This window comes from Trichosurus vulpecula, chromosome 8 (assembly GCF_011100635.1).
Source record: "Trichosurus vulpecula isolate mTriVul1 chromosome 8, mTriVul1.pri, whole genome shotgun sequence".
Classification (NCBI taxonomy): domain Eukaryota; kingdom Metazoa; phylum Chordata; class Mammalia; order Diprotodontia; family Phalangeridae; genus Trichosurus; species Trichosurus vulpecula.
Genome location: NC_050580.1, coordinates 171,631,531 through 171,651,960, shown reverse-complemented (window position 1 = coordinate 171,651,960; position 20,430 = coordinate 171,631,531). Strand labels below are relative to the sequence as shown.

Here is a 20,430-nt window from a genome sequence, read left to right as displayed (position 1 = left end):
TATGCCTTATATTTTTTCCATCACTGGAATCTTCAAATAGAGACTGGATTACCACTGGACCAGGACTTGGTTGGGGGGAGGGGAGAAATTCTTTTTCAGGTATAGGCTACATATATGTTGTCTAAGGTCCTGTTCAGATCAGAGACTTCATGAGTCTACATAAAGGAAAGTGGATCAACCCTGTCCAAATGGTCATCAGATCCAGTGCTCTTCACAAAATCAAAATATTCAATAATTAATACCAGAGCATTCACTCGAACTAAACTTAATGATAATGAGCAAAGGCATTTTTATAAAAAGCTGAGAAAAAACAAAAATCCAAGCAAAGGACTGTGTAAGTTAAGGACTAGTTATCTCAGCCATTCCATGATTCCACTTTGTGAAATAAAGACTAAGTCGGACAAAAGATTTTTAAAAATCCTGACAAACAGAAAAATATTGACTGCTACTTCACTCAGAGCATACTAAACGAGATTTTGGAGGAGAAACTGTTGCTTGTGAAATGGTGGCTATCTGGGAAGTCGGGACAATTTTAATAGTAGTAGCCTTCTAAACTGGAAGAAGAGGTCTTCAAAATTTGTGAAGGAGCTCAGTAAATGCTCATTAAATGAATGGACGACACTTCTGGGGGAGATAGTACAGCAGAAAGAATAGTAGACAGATAATTAGAACACTAGATTCTAGTGTTTGCCCGACTAATTAGCCCTATTAATTTTGTGACCTTGGGCAGACCATTTAACTCCTCTTCAAGCCTCAGCTAACTCATCTGCACAATTAGGAGGTGGGACCAAATGCTCTCTGAGGTCCTTCAAGATCTAAAATGCTAACAGTATATAATCTACATCAGAAGGAATCATTTTCCATGACTTCATTGAGTCAGAAAATGACAACTAACACAATATGAAATTTAAATGGGGAATTTCTGGATTTCTCTTAGTGGAAGATTTTAGTATTCCTGAAAAAAAATCTTTCTATGGCTACTGGCTCTGTCCTCAAAGTTTGCCAGCCTTTAGAGATGGCACTAACGCACAGTAGAAAGAATATTGTATCTGAACTCAGGAAAGCTATGTTCAAATACTGACTTTGCTTCTTACTACCTGTATGATCTTGGGGAAGTCACTAAGGTTTTCTAGCCCTCAGTTTCCTCATCTGTAAAATGAAAAAGCTAGACTAGATCAGCTCTAAGACTCATGAAGGCAGTTACTGGCTGATATATTTGAATAAGAAGTAGTATAGGATTGCCCACAAGGTAAACTACTAAATTTAGGGCTAAAAGAAGACCAAAAGGAGTGAGATGGACTAAAAAGAGACCTAAACACCTTTTACCCCCACTCTCTGAACTGAATTCAGGACTATTCCCAAAAATGGGAATGCAAGGAAATGTTTGAAGATTCTAGGACAGGTTCCTGACGTCCATTTTTGAACAAAGAAAAACACCATTTTTTTGTTTTGCTGTTCTCTCCATGGTTATGTTCATTTATGCTGTTTGGGTAGTTTTAAAGCATCTGTAGCTTTAATGCCCAACTCAAGAGTGTACAACAAGGAAAAGGATCTTTTAACTCCCAAATGTCATCTTCAATTTATCTTGTTAACAGAGGAAAAACTACTTGCCCACACACTGGTTCCACTGGTAGTGCTGGAGATATCCCTGAGGGCAGCTACATCTGTAACCTCCAATGATGTTCTGGCAGCCATGTTGGCACCGGTGGTTCCCCTCACACTCATCCACATCTAGAAGAAGAAATCATAGATCCTTTAAAATATCAAGGCAGAGACTTTCAACTAGACACCCTGCCTTTCACACCCTTCAATCCAGACTATATTCCACTGGCAGATTAATATTCCAAAACACCTTTCATCGTGTCAGTCATTTATTCACAAATTTCAGAGGCTCCTTACTGTAAGTTTACAAGATTAAGACCAGATTCCTAAGCTTAGGTTTTCATTGTGTTACAAATAAGAAACAGAGAACTAGTTCTGGAGTTTGAGGTCTTAGGTTTCAATTCTTCTTATGATACAGGATTTGAACCCAGGTCTTCCTGACTCTGAGGCTGGCTCTCATGCTGCCTCTCCACCAGAAAACTATTGGGTCAAATTAGAGGTTTAGGGTATTTGGTTCTTCCTGAATGTGTGCTACTTTCCATTGGAAGAAACTTGTAAGGAATTGTCCTTTAATGGGAAAGATGCATCCTGGGGAAGAGCTAATTCAAAGAGAATAAAAAGATCTCTCACTTTCCACATGAAATTTCACAGTTTCACAGTGCCCCTAAGTGTGGCAGGTGTAGGATGTTTCATTAAATGTCAAACAACAAAGAATGATGATGACTGACAATGATAATGATATAAAGCTAACTGATGTGCAGTGTCTATGCTATCTCCTCCACTCCCACATAGACTGTCCCATCTCCTTTGCCTGCCTAAGTGGTCTCTCTATCTCTCTGCTTACCTTCACAGCTGGCTCCACTCTGATCTAGTGAGAAGCCCCGTTGACATTCACAAGTGAAGCTTCCAGGAGTGTTCTGACAAACACCCTTAGCTCCACAAAGGTTGACTTCAGAGGTACATTCGTTGTTATCTACAAGAAACAAGGATGAAAGTGTGGGTTTTTACAAATTCTTCAACCTAAAGTTTCAAATACAATAAGAACTAAAAGTCACCTCCAGAAGCTGAAACAAACCTGGCGTTTGTCAAGAAACATATCCACACACCTGTTCTTCTAGTTTTAATTTGTCTTCTCTTCAGAGCAAAGAATAGTAAAAAAATAGTAATATTTTGAGAGCGGGAGAAAGGGAAAGATAGAATGGGGTAAATTATCTCACATAAAAGTGGCAAGAAAAAGCAGTTCTGTAGGAAGGGAAGAGGGGGCAGGTGAGGGGGAATGAGTCAATCTTGCTCTCATTGGATTTGACCTGAGGAGGGAATAACATATACACTCCATTGGGTATCTTACCCCACAGGAAAGAAGGAGGAAGGAGATAAAAAAGGGGGGATGATAGAAGGGAGGGCAGATGGGGGAGGAGGTAATCAAAAACAAACACTTTTGAAAAGTGACAGGGTCAAGGGAGAAAACTGAATAAAGGGGGATAGGATAGGAAGGAGCAAAATATAGTCTTTCACAACATGAGTACTGTGGAAGGGTTTTACATAATACGCATGTGGCCTATGTTGAATTGCTTGCCTTCTTAGGGAGGGTGGGTGGGGAGGGAAGAGGGAAGAGAATTTGGAACTCAAAGTTTTAAAAACAGATGTTCAAAAAAAAGTTTTTGCATGCAACTAGGAAATAAGATATACAGGCAATGGGGCGTAGAAATTTATCTTGCCCTACAAGAAAGGAAGGGAAAAGGGGATGGTGGGGGAGTAGGGTGACAGAAGGGAGGGATGACTGGGGAATGGGGTAACCAGAATATATGCCATCTTGGAGTGGGGGGGGAGGGTAGAAATGGGGAGAAAATTTGTAGTTCAAACTCTTGTGAAAATCAATGCTGAAAACTAAACATATTAAATAAATTAAATAAATCAACAACAACAAAAAAAGAAAATCTTAAAATTACTCAAAAGTTCTTTCAACCCCACTTACCAATACAGGCTGTATGATGCTGGGTAAATCCAGGTGGACATTTGCATGTGAAGCCTCCAATGGTGTTAACACAAAGGAACTGACAATTATGTTGTTTGGTTGCACACTCATCAAGATCTAGAAGACAACAAGAGAGGTCTTTGATTTCAGCTTACAACACAAATGCAAGAATACAGAGACAACTATGGAGAACCATTCTAATTAGCAAGTACCAAAACTCCGCTGTCCAGAATTCATCAAATTAGCAAGCAGATGAACAAACAAAAAACGAAACCTAGGTTTCTATGGTCCAGCAGCACTAATATATAGTCTTAATCTAGATCAAAGACAAATTTTGGCATATGCGTTAAACTCTGTCCTGTTTAATTAAGTGAGGCAGAGATTATACTGTGAAAAAAAAATTTAAGGTAAGGTATAAACTGAAAAAAAGACAAATCTTAAGAATTTTGACAAATTTCCAGGACAACTGAATAATAAATTTTGTCAAAAGATAAAAAGAGACCTCCAATTCCATGAAATAAATCTTCTTGGTTCATTCCAGGTAGCTGTTGTTAATCTATCCAAATGACATCATTTAAAAAGCTAGTTTCTCCTGTTAAGAATTCCCCTTCGGATGAAACAAAGTTGAGCAACCAGGAAGAAAGTTAAGAAAAGAAGAGATCTTCATCAGCAAAGTATAACATTGCTGCTTTTTAATAATGCGCTTTTGATGAGAGAGTTTTTCATTCAATCTCATGTCTCCCCATTCCAAATACTCTACACCAGCTAGGCAAGGCTCCTTATAGGTCCCTGAACATGCTCATTCTTTATTCCGACTTTTTATGGAACTAATATTATCCACAAACACTTAATGTCCTTCAGTGCAATCTTACAAAGCAGAATTTTATGGACATTCAGGCACCTTTGTATCTCTGTACTATTTTTTTTTAAAAAAATCTAAATTTATGAACACAATTGGCATGTACTCAGTTATAGCTCTGTCAGCTTATGATTCTATGTGATTTCTCAGCCAGCAACTCTGCTCCAAAGTTCACATCTGTCTATTTATAAATTGGAAGAACCTTCTTTATTTTTCTCCAAAACTGGTTTCCCTTCTGTGTTTTAGTGGGAAGGTTAATTGTCTGATATTAGCTTTCTGGATGGCTTCTTCTAATTAACTGATCAAATGGAACACAAGATTGCTTCTGTGTCTAAGAAGAGCATATACCAGAAGAGGGAACCTGCTTCTGATCCTTACTACTCCACTTCTCTCTCCGTCTCTAATGTTTCCTCTCTAAGTCTCCATGTCCTCTTCCCAAAACAGCAACACAAAAAAGTTTGACTATCGTCCTGGTATTCTGAAGCTAATCGGCAAAGGCTTAGGATGGGTAACTCTTTGGTTTCTTATAAACAACGGAGACATAGCACCATAACGTATCACTAGTAATATTAATAAAGCTTTTTTAAAATTTTTGCTGCTCCCATCACCTAACCCTGTTCAAATCCTACACATCTTCAGGGCCAAGCTCAAGCTCTGCCTCCTTCCATGAAGTTTCCCCCAACCATTTTGATTCACACTCATCTATCTCCCCATATCTGATTTCCTACATCATGTACTCTCTATCCAACTGATTTTTTAACCATACAGTGCCTTACATTAACACATAACTATTTCATGTGGGTAGGTGGTGATAGTGATGCAGTGTATAGAGCTCTGGATCTAGAGTCAGGAAGATTCGAGTTCAAATCTTGCCTTGGCCACTTACTACCTGTGTGACCATGGGCAAGTCACTCCACTTAACCTCTCTCAGCCTCAGCTTTCTGATATGCAAAATGAGGATAACAGTACCAACTTCACAGGGTTGTCATGATGATCAAATGAGATAACATATGTAAAATGCTTAGTAAAACTCTAAAAATGCTGACTGTTATAAGATAGACCTTTATTTCACTGTACCTAGATTATATGTTCCTAGAGGGCAAGACCTATGTGTGTCATATATTTCTTCCCCCTCTGCCTAGTATGGTGCTATTTATGCATGCAGTAAACACTCGATAAAATCCTTCTGGAATGAAATAGTCAGCAAAATGACAAAGTAGGGAGACCATCAGATGAGCCCGCTCTGCCTACCCAAAGCCAGGAGATCTGGCCTTGGGCCGGTCCTGCCCTGCTTCAAGAACCCCTAGAAGCAGGGGTGGCAAATTCGGATGGGTGCTGCCGCTGCCACACCGGGACCTCCCTGCTCCCGGCCTCCCTCCACCAGTCACAGGAGGTGGGTAGTGGGGAGGTCCCAGTGTAGCACTAACCCCAGAGGAGCACCACTTGAATACAAGAAAGTAGCATCAAGTCTCCTCTGCAGGCTTCTCTGCAGCCTCTGGGAGTAGAGCATGGGTGGCAGGTGAAAGAATAAATGAAACAAAGAAAAAATGTCTACTTTTACCTTTGCAGCTTCTCCCGTCCTCCTGAAGGATGTATCCTTTTGGACATGAACACTGGTAACTCCCTTCCGTGTTTTTGCATATGAAATTGCAGGGTTTGGGTGCCTGGTTGCACTCATTTAGATCTAGTGTGAAAAAGAGAGAGCTTGACTTTTTGATCTGATGAGATTTCAACTAACTTTACAACCAGAATGATATTTTATTATGGAAAAAATAAGGGTAGAGAAGGGGGAAGGAAAAAAGCACTTCTATAGTATCTGCTATGTGCCAGGCACTATGCTAAATTCGTTACAAACATTATTCCATTTGATCCTCACAACGATCCTGGGAGGTAAGTGCTGTTATTATCCCTTTTTATAGATAAGGAAACCGAGGCAAAGAGAAGTTAAATGAATTGCCAGGGTCACAGAACTCATAAGTGTCTCAGGCCAAATTTGATCTCAGGTCTTCCTGACTGCCGGCCCAGCTTTCAAACTAAATACAACTTTTTTCTTTCCCTCCCATACTTGCAATAACAGGCTAAATTAAGGCAGGGAAATAGGTGTTTTTTCCCCCAGGTTGCTAGTCTTTTTCTGCACTTGAACAGACATGCAAATTCTCTGTAACAAAATCACCTACCTACACAGGCAGTGCCAGTGATATCTGGAGTATAGCCAGTATTACAGTTGCAATGGTAGGATCCTCTCTCATTGACACATTCTCCATTCCGGCAAACATCATGGATAACCTTGCATTCATCGATATCTATGATTCAATGAAATTTGATGAAATGAAGGAAGAAAACACAAATGGGACACTGTCAGTGGCTACTTGGCACCCTACTGGAATTTCATACTAAAGAACCTGGACCATATGTCTAAAAAGCAATGTTGAGAGTATAAATTTAACACTAAACAACAAACAACTAGTTGAAAAGAAGGCAAATGGCTTTGTTACACAATAGTGAATCTCAAATGAACAGGTTAAGAGAAGTACTTTTAAATAATGTCTTGTAAATTTAGATTGTGAAACAGTGAAAAATAAATTGATAGTCAGCTTTAGAGATTTTTGCTTCCCTACTTTCATTACATCCTGTTCCATCTTACTTGTCTCCTTGTGACCTCAAGTACCACTTCACAACAGAAAGGCTTGTAAGCAAGTACCTTTTTTTCCCCTGCACTGCACATTCAGAATATGAAAGAAAAATCCCACTGTTTTTTAATTGTTTAAAATAAGGGCTAAAAATTAAGGTGAAAACATCTTCTAATCTATATAATATTGGGGAAAAATGGAACACTTATGAGGCAATCTGGATACTACTCAGTACTTTATGCAGATCGCTGCTCCCCCCCACCCTCTCATCCTGTGAAGCAGTCCTATGAGGAAGGTGCTTTACAGGTGAGGAGAGTAGCTAAGTAAGTACCCAGAGTGTGATTACAATCCAGGTCTCTGAGAACGAGGTATGGCAGGAGTAGTGGGTAAGTTAGGGTTGTAATCCTGGTCAGAACCTGCTAAGTATAAGAGACTGGAATTTGTGTATATGACAAAACATAAACAGAGAGTAAATATCAAGTATCTGGGCAAATACCCATCACCACTATACTTGACCCCCAAGGGATTTTCTGAGCTCACTGGGTTGAGAAATAAATACAGGCATTCCCAGTAAGCACCCACCTTAAAAATATGGCAAAACCCTCTGTCTCTAGATGTACATCCAGCTGTAGGTCTACACATTCTACGTGGTCACCTCACACAGCAAGTAAACTCTCCTAAGAAAAATGTATACCCTGGTAGGTGGTGAGGAAAATCCTATGACCAAAGAGATATCTTCTCTGTTCTTTTGTCCCAGGGAGATTTTACACATGGCTTTCTCTCTTTCCCACTCTTTCATCACCCACCAACCTGATCTGTTAATTCTAACTCACATATTTCCTCTTTAGCTTCCTCTCTTCAATTCCACCTCTTACTTAGTTACCATAAGACAATTTCTATCCTTCCCTCTGCTTTTAGGCCATTTGTGAAACCTCCCATGACCCAAATGGTAGCTGATAATCAGAATACTAATGGTACAACTGAGTTGAAAAAAAAAGAGAAAATCATCAAGTTTGTAATGAAACAAGATATAATAAGAAATCAGAAGCATCAACCTCTTCAGGTCCTTGAAAAGGCCTAGATATCTCTTTCAGAAAGTCAGCAAACTTGTTAGGTCCCCCAACTTCTATCTCCAAGTACCAGCATTCAAGTTAAATTACAAAAAATCTTTCTTATGCTTTATTTAATGACAGTATTGCACTAGTATCATTTACTACCCTTTATCCTTGCTTGATGCACAGCATAGCACAGATACTTTAAGTTTTTTATGGATTGTCCTGGAAGAGTAAGATCATAGGATTATAGACTTAGAGATGAAGCAATAGCTAAGGTCATCTAGGCCAACTCTCATTTTATAGTTGAGGAAACTGAGACCTAGAGAGTTTGAACAACTTGATTAGGGTCATACAAGTGGTAAATGGTAAAACCAGGTCCCTGTCTACACTGATTCAATGAGAAAATGTATTCTAAGTTACAAGTGATTTCCAGGCAAACATTAGGAACAGAACCTCTCTGAAAGTTGAGGGCTGCTTGCATGCAAAAAAAAAATAGATGCTCATCAGTCACTTTAGCAATGTGATCCCTAAATACCTAAAATGTTAATTATAACGAAAAATTTTCTTGACTTCAGATTTACAACTGAGTCTATGTGTATGCTTTATTTTCCATTTTCTCATCTGGTTGTCTTTAAAAAAAAATAAACATTAAAAAAGACAAATTTCCTGACAAATACTTTATGAATTTGAATACCTGCTCCATTGGTCATGAATCCACGGCCATGAGGGCAAAGTTTTTTAAAGGCTACAGTGCCCTGGAATGGGCAGATCTCACAGTGGGGGCCCCAGCCTCTCCCACCATCGCAGCAACACTCAGACTTGGTGACTGGATTCCTGTTGCTTGATCCAATCTGACACATGCTTTGTAGAACTTCAGTGAAGCAATATCCTTCTCGGTTGTCTATAAGATACATTATATTTTGGGGTGGGGGTAGGGAGTGGGAGAAGGAGGGAAGGGTGGGATTATTTTAGTGGTGGTGATCTCATGAGAGTCACAGGATATCAGGAATTTAGTCAGATATTAAAAACAACAACAAAAAGAAATGAAAAGGAAGCATACTTAACCCTGGGCCAGAAGAAATGAGAGTGAAAAGCTGGAAACAGCAGCAAGAGAGAAAAGATGACGTCTGAGGGAAAACAAATGAAACAAGAAATTCAGTAAGAGAGCAGGAAGGGGTAGATATCAGATTCAGCCTGGGAGGGATTACAGTTCTATTTGCACCTAGAAAAGAGGGAATATAACCATCATATCAGACTACAACAGAGAGATGCAGAGTAGCACACAGAAACTGATACTGATCGTGGAAGGCTAGACAGGCAGCTTAAGAAGAAATTCCAATCAAATGATACCATGACACAATTAGCAAAGGAAGAATTAAATGGCAGGGTGGTGCTAAGCTCCATGGACATTTACAAGGTCACTGAATTATCCACAAAATATTCACGTCTTTAACCGGGGCTATTCCCAACAGTTTAGCTGCAGCCCGTGTTTGCCTAGGAGCCCAGATTCCTCCCTTAATAGTTTAGAGGGGTCATGAAAGCACTGCCCAGACACTTACCAAGGCATTCATCCTGGTCAGGGCTAGCGGTGAAGCCATCGTTGCACTCGCATGTGTAGCTTCCTCTGGTATTGAGGCACCGGCCATTTTCACAGATGCCTGGCTTGGTCTGACATTCATTCTCATCTATTTAATTGAGTCAAAGGACCAAAAACAAAAGGGGGAGGAGGTTGTTACTTCGACAAAGAATGATTTTTAGGAGTGAAGCCAATGAGGAGCTTTAAGGAGGAACATTTTTTTAAACAAGGATATTCACCACTTTGTCAGAGTAACCAAGCAGTGGTTAGTACTAAGCTGCTGACAGTTTAAATTAATCCAGCCCTTCAGGGTCAAGCTATTCTATAGATTACCTTTAATGTAGCTAAATATAGAGTACTTACTATGTGCCAAGCACTGGGCTAAACACTCACCAAAGAATTAGGAAGTGCCTGAGGCTGGATGCGAGCTCGGTTCTTCCGGACTTCAGGCCTGACACTCTACTGTTCTCCAATATTAATCAAGCCTAATTTTGTGACTAAACATTCAAACTCAAACACGGCTGGAGATGGTTACTTAACTTTAGACCATACATACACAAATGAGGCAAAATAACCTACACTGAGCCCAAGGGACAGACAGATCAAAGCGTGAGAGCGGCAGAGAGAGTGTGGAGGCAACATCCGAGAAGGCCACAGTGGTGAGGGGACTCCAGACATGTTTCTCTGCCCCTTTTTACTAGACTCAAAGCTTCATGAGAGCAGGCATTATGTCTTATCTAAACTTTACGTTTTTTTTGTTTATATGTTAATAAACTTTATACTTTCCTTAACACCTAGTAGAGTATTTTACCCAGAGGAGGACTTAATCAATGTTGGATGAATGAATGATGACTCTTTTAAAGTCATAATCTTATATGACCAGGAAATACTCAAATTCTTATGAAGGCAACGTTGAAGAAAAGTGATGTGAAAGTCAGTGCAGGGAAAGTAAACTTAAATACAATGTCTGTCCCAGCAAATGTTCTTTAGTTTTGCAATTATATTGTTTTAATGTATATGTGTGTATAGTTATCATATAATTAAACCCCATCATAAAGTCATGAAATCCCACTGTAATGAAATACTACTATCATATATGTTGTCTTCTCTATGACTCTAATTTTTTTTTCTTTTTTGGAGGGGGAAAGGCAATTGGGTTTAAGTGACTTGCCCAAGGTCACACAGCTAGCAAGTGTCAATTGTCTGAGGCCAGATTTGAACTCAGGTCCTCCTGACTCCAGGGCCGATGCTCTATTCACTGCACCACCTACGTGCCCCAAGAATGCAAACTTCTTGAGTGTAGATACTGTCCTGCTTCTTCTATTGTATCCCAAGAGCTTCATCCATTCAGTTGGCCAATGGTTCACTTAGAACTTTAATTCTATGGAACCAACTTAAACCACAGAATCATAGATTGATAGAGCTTGAACGGACCTTAGAGTCAATCTAAAGGCAATCTAGTCCAATCTCCTAATTTTACAGATGAGGAACCAGAAACTCAAGGAGGTTGTGTCTCGTCCAAAGCCACACAGGTGCAAAGCCAGGATTTCTAATCCAAGTCCTCTGAATCCAAATCCAGAGCTATGTTGTGTCACTGAGCATCACTGAGTGGGATCAATGTAGCAATGGACTTTATTGGTCATTTATTCTAAGCCTTATGTGGAAAAATATTCTCTCTATAGACGACCAACTAGTGGTCACCCAGCCTTTTCCTGAAGACCTCCAATGAAGAGAATCAACTATTTCCCAATACAGACCCATTTCCAATTATTAGCAATTTTTTCCTTTAATCAAGCCAAAATTTGCTTCTTTGCAATTTCCTTCCACTGCTCCTAAGTTCTATCTTCTGGAGCCAAAGAGAACAAACTGAATCTCTCTTATATATGAGAGCTATTCAAATCCTGGAAGTTGGCAAACCTATGCTGCCCCTCCCAACCACCATGCCCCACGTCAAGTTTTTTCTTCTCCAAGCTAAATATCCCCAATTCCTTTAATCAATGCTCATATACCATGGACTCAAGGCCATTCACCATAATGACTGCCTTCATCTTTACTTTCTTCTGCTTATCAATATCCTCCCTGGTTCCCAGAACAGAACACAATACTCCAGAACTGATCTGATCATGGTAGAGTAGCTAGTGGGAGAAGAGGATGTAACAGTTGCTTGTTTAGGGAAAGTGGTCAAAAGAGCTCGTGGTAGGAGAAAAATACTTCTGTCCAAAAAAGACATGCCTACAAATTAAGATATGCTACCTATGCTCAAAATGCTGAATCTAGTCTCTTCCACATTCACCTATTTATCTGAAACACTTGCTTTTTCTCTGACTGATGGAGCTTCACTTACCTATGCAACCCTCTCCATCAGGTCTTCGTTGGTAGCCAGGGCCACAGATGCACATATATGTGCCAATTAGGTTCTTGCATTCCATTTGTTTTTCAGCACAGTCATGCTTTCCTTCTTCACACTCATCCTCATCTGTAACAGATTAGCAACTGTGAACTGCCATCGTAAGTGCATCACTTATTTTGTGAATATGGTGCCAATTTTATTTTTGTATTACTGAGATGATAATTTATTTTGATTTCAGTGAAAAAAAAACAGTAAAGAGCAAAGAGTTTTTCTTATATAAGCCTTTTTACTTTTTAGCTAACACATTCAATTATAAGCTCCTTTGCACTATGCCTAGTAGATATTTATTAGTTGCTATTAAATGAATGGACAAATTAACAAATGATAGCCTAATAAACAGATTTTCAACTAGATTATAAGCTACTTCAGAAAAAGGACCATGATTTCTACTTTCTGCATGTACCAAGCCGCAGTTCTAGACAGAGTATATGCTCAATATGGACTAACTGAATTGAAATTTATTTTGTTATACAATGAAAGCTTTCCTAAACTAGACATATGGCTATAATATAGCCTTTTCCCTTTGAAGTCCTAAATCCCTCCCTTTCTTTCTCATCTTCCTCTTAGATTTTTCTGTCCTATTATTTTTAATATTTTCCTTCACTTCTCCTGTTTCTTTTGATTTTTTTTGGATGGGGGAAGGCAAGGAAATTGGAGTTAAGTGACTTGCCCAAGGTCACACAGCTAGTAAGTGTGTCAAGTGTCTGAGGCCACATTTGAACTCAGATCCTCCTGACTCCAGGATCAGTGCTCTACTCACTGTGCCACCTAGTTGCCCCACTTCTCCTGTTTCTTTATCTCTTAGTGCTCACTTAACCTTCCAGCCCCAAATTACCCTACAGTGCAACAGGGCTGCTTACATGAAGGAGGGAAAAGCCTATAGCTAAGGCAAGTGGAGAATGGAAAACTCCATAGTTTTGGACATTCCTCTGCTTCGCTCACAGCCCTCCATCATGTTGCTGTGTCCCAGGAGTGGTAATACTATCTTTTGTTGTTAGTGTCTCACTATGACAGACTTTGGAGATCCCTGCCTCCATGACCTCTGGTCAGTCTCTCACCTTTGCACATTCTCCTGTCTTCTCTAAGAACGTAACCAGTAGGACATTTGCATTCATATGACCCATAAGTATTTACACATCGGAAGGCACAGAGCAAAGGATTCTGAGCACACTCATTGATATCTGTAGGAGAAAGAGACAATACAATGAGACATAAAGATGAACAAAAAAAATTTACTTTCTTCCTAAGTGTACAGAGTCACTGAAACAAATTCTTTTTTTCCTTGTAGAGGGTGGGATTTTATTTTTTTCATTATATTAATTTTTTTGGTTACATTTTAAGTTTTGAACTGTCTCCCTTCCTCTCTGTCTACCCCACAATACAGCAGGCCACCATTTAACATATACCCAATTTCTGCCAGACCGCTTTCCAGTTTTCCTAAGAATTTTTACCAAATAGTGAATTCTTGTGAAATGCAAGATTAGTATAATTATTTACTACTATGTATTATATGTCTAATCAGTTCCACTGATCAAACTATTTCTTAGACAGTACCAGGTAGTTTTGATAATTATTGCCTTATAGTATAGTCTAAAATCTGGTACTGCTAAACCTCATTCCTTTACATTTTTTCATTAATTCCTTTGATATTCTTTACCTTTTGTTCTTTCAAATGAACTTTGTTATTATTTTTCTAAGTTAATAAAATGATTTTTTTGTAGTTTAAATGGCATGGCATTGAATGATTAGGTAGAATTGTAATTTGTATATTATATATATGTACCTATATATATATGTTATATTGGTTCTGCCCACCTATAAACAATGAATATTTCTCCAATTATTTAAATCTGAATTTATTTGTATAACTATGCTCACATAGTTCCTGGGTTTGTCTTGGCAGATATACTCCCAGGTATTTTATGCTGTCTACAGTTATTTTAAATAGGGTATCTCTTACTATCTGTTCTTGCGCAGTTTTGTTGGTGATCTATAAAAATGCTGGTGATTTATTTGTGTTTATTTTATATCCCGCTACTTTGCTAAAATTATTGTTTGAACTAGCTTTTTAGTTGAAGCTTTAGGATTTTCCAAGTATATTACCATATTGTCTGCAAAAACAGATAGTTTTGTTACCTCACTGCCCATTCTAATTCCTTCAATTTCTTTTTCTTCTCTTATTGTTATGGCTAGCATTTCTAATACAATAATGAATAATATTGGTGATAGTGGGCATCCTTATTTCATAACTGATCTTACTGGGAAGGTTTCTAGCTTATCCCCATTATAAATAATGCTTGCTGATGGTTTTAGGTAGACGCTTCTTATCATTTTAAGGAAAAAATACATTTATACCTATGCTTTCAAGTGTTTTTAATAGGACTGAGTGTTGTATTTTGTTAAAAGCTTTTTCTGCATCTATTGATATAATTATATGATTTTTGTTACTTTTGTTACTCATATAATCAATGCTATCAATAGCTTACCTTATGTTAAACCATCCCTGCATTCCTGGTATAAATCCCACTTTGTCACAGTATCACAATCTTTGTGATATATTGTTGTGGTCTCCTAGCTAGTATTTTATTTACACTGAAACAAATTCTGACCAAGCAGCTTTTGCATTTCAGGGGGTCCACAAAAGATAAAAGCTGTGTATTTTTAACCTGTTATCATTAATATGCCTGATATATGTGCTGAACACATTGACACCACACCCTTTTACCTTCACTCTCCATTCTTTCCCCTTCCCTGCTACCTCTTCACCTGGCTGGGCTTATCCAACCATCAGATTCCAATAATATTTAAGTTGCATCTTCAGCATGAGAACCCCTAAGAAGATAAGCAATGCCACTAGGTAACCAGACAGACATAAGGTCTAGGAGAGGGTAGAAAAGAGAGGGGAAAGGAATGAAGGAAGGGAAGGGAAGAAAAGCAAGGAAGTTAAGAAAGGAAGAAAAGATGCAGGACAGAGGTAAGATGTGAGGAAGAGAGGAAAAGAGGGAGAAGAGAAGGAAAAAGGACGAGGGAGAGATAAAGGCGAGGGAGGAAGGGAAAAAAAGGAGGGAGTGAGGGAAGGAGAAGAACGGGAAAGAGGAGGAAGGGAAAGAGAATAGAGGAAAGAAGAAGAGAAAAAAAGAAAGGGAGGAAATAAGGGATGAAGAAGACAGGAAAGAAGGAAGTACATAGTAGGGAAATCCAAAAGTCACCAATTATTGTTCTATCTAGGTCACATGGTGGCACCAGTGTCGTGTATCTCTGTTGGAGAAATATGATATGGGCCGAGATCTGAGAGAAAAATGGGAGACTAGACTGACACAGATGGTTGTAGGAACAATCAAAAAAAAAACATTTTATGCTTACGTGGATTATCTCATATGATGAATGACATTTAATATTAAGGTGAGCAAATGAGAGAGAAAGAAAGAGAGAGAGAAAGACAGACAGACAGACAGATAGACACTCACCTTCACATGTCATCATTGGACCCGGCTCAAACCCTTCCTCACAGGTACATTCAAAACCTCCAATAACATTCTTGCATGTTCCATTTCCACAAGGATTACCCACTGAACATTCATCAGTATCTGCAAGACATCAGGAACACATTTAAGAAATGATGAATTACAGTAACAGTAAATTCAACTTATATAATGCCTTTCATCTTAAGAATCTAGTGCTTCTAGAATGTATTTCATTACTAAGAGCAGATTCTTATTACTCTGACAGCAAATCAACAGTCACTGAATGTTTGAGTTTGAAGGGATTCCCCAAATTTTGAGGATCCCATGGTCCCATGAGGTGAAGTGACTGTAAAAAGTCACACAGAATTTGTTTGTGGCAGACTGGAGATTTGAATTTGGTTCTGACAACCAAGTTAGTGGTTTTTTTCCCCTCCTTTAACATATAGATGAACACTTCATAGTTCTACAGTTTTAAAGATGGATAATATATCCATTTGGAATCCTGAAATTGACAGGTTTAATATGCCACCTCAAGCTATGTAGGTGAAAAACCACAGAATTTTCATACAGGCATCCTTTGATTTTTTAGTCAGAGGATTTAAAGATAAGATATTTATGTTGGGTACATAATCTTTTATTCCAAAGTGAACTGAATTCTGAGTTATAATATTCTAACTCATCTGTATATGTGTATGTATATATACAGGAATTAAAATTTCAATATTAATAATATTTTGAATTTTGCAATGATATTTCAATAAAATATCACCCTCCCTGTTTTCATACAAATAATGGCTAACAGTTTTATGCTGCTTTATATATATTATCTAATTTGATCCTCACAAGAACCCTGTCATGTAGGTGCTATTATCCCCAATTTACAGATAAGGAAAATGAGGCAGACAGAAGTTAAGTGATTTATATAGGGTCACACAACTAGGAAGTAACTCAAACAGGATTTGAACTCAGGTCTTCTTATATATTAGTTCAAAACTCTATACTCTACACGAGAGTTATCAAACTCAAGGGCTCAAAGCTCCCTAGTGAGACATAAACTAGATAAAAATGTAATTGGGAAATGTTTAACAAAATAAATAAAAAAAACAATACAACATAGATAATGTTAATCTGTGGTTTTCTAAGTCAATATGCAGCCAGCAGGGATCTATTTCTATTGGAGTTTGACATCATTGCTTTATACCAAACTACTCAAGCTATAACCCTGTTCAGGCGATTCATGTTAATTCTGGCCATATGATTTTAGTTTTACATTTAGAAAATTGCCACAGAAGAACATAGCTCATTACCTACCAACACATTCAACTCCATGGAGGATATACCCAAAAGGACATTCGCAGCGGTAGGAACCATCTGTATTGATGCACTGGCCATATTTGCAGATATCAGGCTCTTTGCATTCATCCATATCTTAACCAAAGGAGAAAAAGCATAAATAACATGATGGGGAGGAGGGTTGAAGGGGAGATGTGTGTCATTGATTGCAGCATGTATCTTATGCTTTAAATTTCCAAAATCAATGGGAAAAGATATTTTTAATTGGCTTCAGTGAAAAGATAATAATGGCCCTAATTTTATATTAAAGTTTAATTTCCCAACACTGATATATGGGTGTGTAGTAGGGAAATTCAAGCAGTTGTGAAAAAGGAAGAGGAAGTAGTAACTATTAGATATTATTAAAAAATCAATGACAAGTCAAATATGAGATACTTACCAATACGAGTGTCATCAGGTCCAACAATGATACCGCTTCCATATGGGCAGATTTGACGAAATGCCTCTGTAAATGAGATAAGAACTTGTTCATTTATGTGTCAGATACAGTTAATAACTAAGCTACTTTGCATATTTGATAAATAATTGTCTTTCTGACAGGCCTGAGGGGATTAAGCTGGTTTTTCCAATTGAAACACTGGAAGTTCTTTTACTATATCTTAATCATGTTAAAAAGAGGGGATGGGTCTCACTAATCTTTGCATCTCTCCAAGGATCTACAAATGTCTGTGTAATAGAATATCAGCCTTTTTTCCTTAAGTATCCTAACAAGAAATATACATGGATACATAAAGAGTCTGCAATGAAGGGCCCACCCAGTGTAAGACTCAGTAAGACAAGTCTAGAGTCACCTGAGGCATACAGAGATTAAGTGATTTGCCCAAGGTAGCACAGCTATATGTGTCAGAGGCCATGCTTTGAACCCAATTCTTCCTGACACCAGGAACTCTTCGTGTACTATGCCATAATGCCTCTTGGCTTTAATGAGATGTATAATCAAACTAAACAAGATCATTTTCCCCAGGGTAAGCCATTTTTCATTGTGCTTAACTGTCTAGTCTACTTTCATGGCCAGTCTACGTTATGTACTGCTCAAGGATTTAGACAGATACGAGGATATACCATCTGGCTCAGTAGGACACAGCTCACAAGGGTCCCCCCAACCTTCTCCCTTTAGGGCACAGCAGCATTCTTGTTTGGAATGGTTTCTGGATTTAGGTGATGAACATTTGCCTCCTTCGAACTTCGCATAGCAGTAGCTCATTCTCAAGTCTGCAATATAAATTCAAGTATCTTTCAACACGATCATGCATATTCTTAAAACAAAATTTAAAAACTTAAAAAACAAAATTACTATAGATTTATTTAAACAACCAATAATGGCATTACTTAGCTTATAGTACTATAATAATGCTTCTTAAAGCTAATAGTCCCTTTAAAATTAATTAAGCTTAATTACAGAAAGATGGAGACTGAGATAGAGATTGGACCTGTGATTTCACTGGTGTATGGACTCCTAAATGATTACAATTCATAGTCTCAGAGTTACCCAGAGTACTGAGAGTCACATAGCCAATACTGCCAGAGGCAGAACTTGAAGCAAGCTCTTCCTGGTTCTGAGGCTGGCTTTCTATTTACTACACTATGCTGCCTCTTATTATGTGTGGAAAGACACCATTAAAGATCATGTGTGTACTGGAAGAATTTGGTAAAGAGATCTTTGAGGCTTAATTTTTGTTATTTCTTCTTCTGACTAACCTCCAGTATTAGTCTGATATAAAAATAAAATCTAGTAAGTCAATTTTCAAAAGTGACATCCTTCAATGGCTTCGGTATGGACTTGTTATCAAAAAAAGACAGTCATTCGTGAGATCTAGCACTTGACAGCTCAGTCTATGCTCACTCTGAATGACTTTTAGCAAGACACATTAGGTGAAGACAAACATACTGTGGATCTGGGATACCATACTCCATTGTTTACTCTGGGTGACCTAAGCACAGGATCCAATTAAGATCCCAGACCCCATGCATCCAACTAGCAGACAACTGGCAACTTTGCAGAATGGCAGATGTGTTATATGAGAGTCAGCTACAGAAGCAGCTACTCATCCAATTTCCGAGGTGCAAGATATATGCTGGGTACAACACAGACTTTCAAAAAGCCCTAGGTAATTTGAAGTTCTAAACAGGAGCTTGTTTGGCTCAAATGACCAGAAAACAAACATACAAAATAACCTTTCCTTTTGAAAGAGCAAATGACTTTAACCATTACTTCTTAGAAAATACTAGGTCTAATTCACAAAAAATACCCCAACATCTGTTGACATTATTTTGGGAACTGATTTTTCCCTTTCTTACAAAGTGTGGTGACTTGATAAAGTGGGGTCACTCTAGGGCAGAAGCTATGCTTTCCTTCAAAACTGACTGCCACAGCCCTGAAAATAAACTTCACCATTCTCTAAGCCCTTAAATTAAGCAGAGATTAGAGGCTAGTTGTAGAATTAGAAGGAAATACTCTCATGCCTGCATTTCTTCACCTTTTCCTAGTTCTGTCCAAACCACTCTTCCGTCCTCTTGTAGCTTTCAATCTAGTTAACATATTAGCCTATATACTTTGCAAATCTTAAATCATTATACAAATGTTAGTTATTATAACATATAGGCTATTATGTACTGCAAATTTCTTTTTAGAAAGTTTCATTTGATTTTGTTTCTAACACTGTCATGAAAAAAGCAGATGTTCCATTTATGTGTGAGGATCTTAAAGCCTAGTGGTTAACTGGGTTGCCAAAGTTTATATGTAAAAGAATCAACAGCTAATAGTAACTGACACTGATATACTACTTTAAGATTTGCTAAGAGCTTTAGGTACAAACTCTCATTTGAATCTCATAACCCATGAAGTGACAACCACAGGTATTTCATATATAAGGTAACTTAGCCACGTGTAAGTAAACCCTCGTGGGGTGTATGGAGTATTCAGGGAAGGCTAGCATCTCCGGTGAGGGCTTGCTGAACCCTTTTCAGGGCTGCTCATCCACCTTTGATGTCCACCCTCATATAACTCTCATCTGTGGCTCCAAAAAGTTGTGGCATGCTCAGTGGCCACACTCTGGTGAACTGTCTCAGCAGATGGGCTAAAGCAGGCTGAGGGCAAACAACAGGGGGATGTCTGCCCCAAGCATATGAAGACTTTTTCTGGTGGAATGAGTAGATGAGACCAGTCTGTTCCAACAGCCATTAAGGTGGCTGAAGCAGGTGCTATGGAGCCCTTAGAGAGGTTGATCAGGCCTCGAAGACACCACGGTCATCCATGCATCCTGGGCCATCACCAGTTGTCTTGACTTTTGTCCTGTCACTAGACTTTGATGACTCAGGAAGACAGAGTGAGACTAATGACTGTGCAACTTTGCCTTACTTAAATCCAATTACTGAGGAAGTCAAGACATCACCAATGAAGTTATTGGTCGTCCTCGAAAATGAAGGATGAATAACAACTTAGCCCCCAAAAAATTAAGTGGCTTGCTCATGGCTATGTAAATAGGAAGTCCTAGGGACTGTATTTG

The 20,430-nt window shown here is 38.5% G+C and overlaps 1 protein-coding gene across 1 annotated transcript in view; it reads right to left on the bottom strand.

The window, feature by feature from the left end:
- The window catches only part of FBN1 (fibrillin 1), a 311,665-nt gene that overhangs the window by 14,454 nt on the left and 276,781 nt on the right, over nt 1–20,430 (bottom strand). The window contains exons 50-62 of the mRNA XM_036734672.1: nt 17,987–18,136; nt 17,304–17,369; nt 16,883–16,999; nt 15,575–15,694; nt 13,166–13,288; nt 12,042–12,173; nt 9,681–9,806; nt 8,816–9,022; nt 6,614–6,739; nt 5,998–6,120; nt 3,578–3,694; nt 2,447–2,575; nt 1,612–1,731 (exon numbers count right to left, since the gene is read on the bottom strand). Of these exons, the coding sequence (XP_036590567.1) occupies nt 1,612–1,731; nt 2,447–2,575; nt 3,578–3,694; nt 5,998–6,120; nt 6,614–6,739; nt 8,816–9,022; nt 9,681–9,806; nt 12,042–12,173; nt 13,166–13,288; nt 15,575–15,694; nt 16,883–16,999; nt 17,304–17,369; nt 17,987–18,136 (1,656 nt within the window). The remainder of the gene's footprint in view (nt 1–1,611; nt 1,732–2,446; nt 2,576–3,577; nt 3,695–5,997; nt 6,121–6,613; nt 6,740–8,815; nt 9,023–9,680; nt 9,807–12,041; nt 12,174–13,165; nt 13,289–15,574; nt 15,695–16,882; nt 17,000–17,303; nt 17,370–17,986; nt 18,137–20,430) is intronic.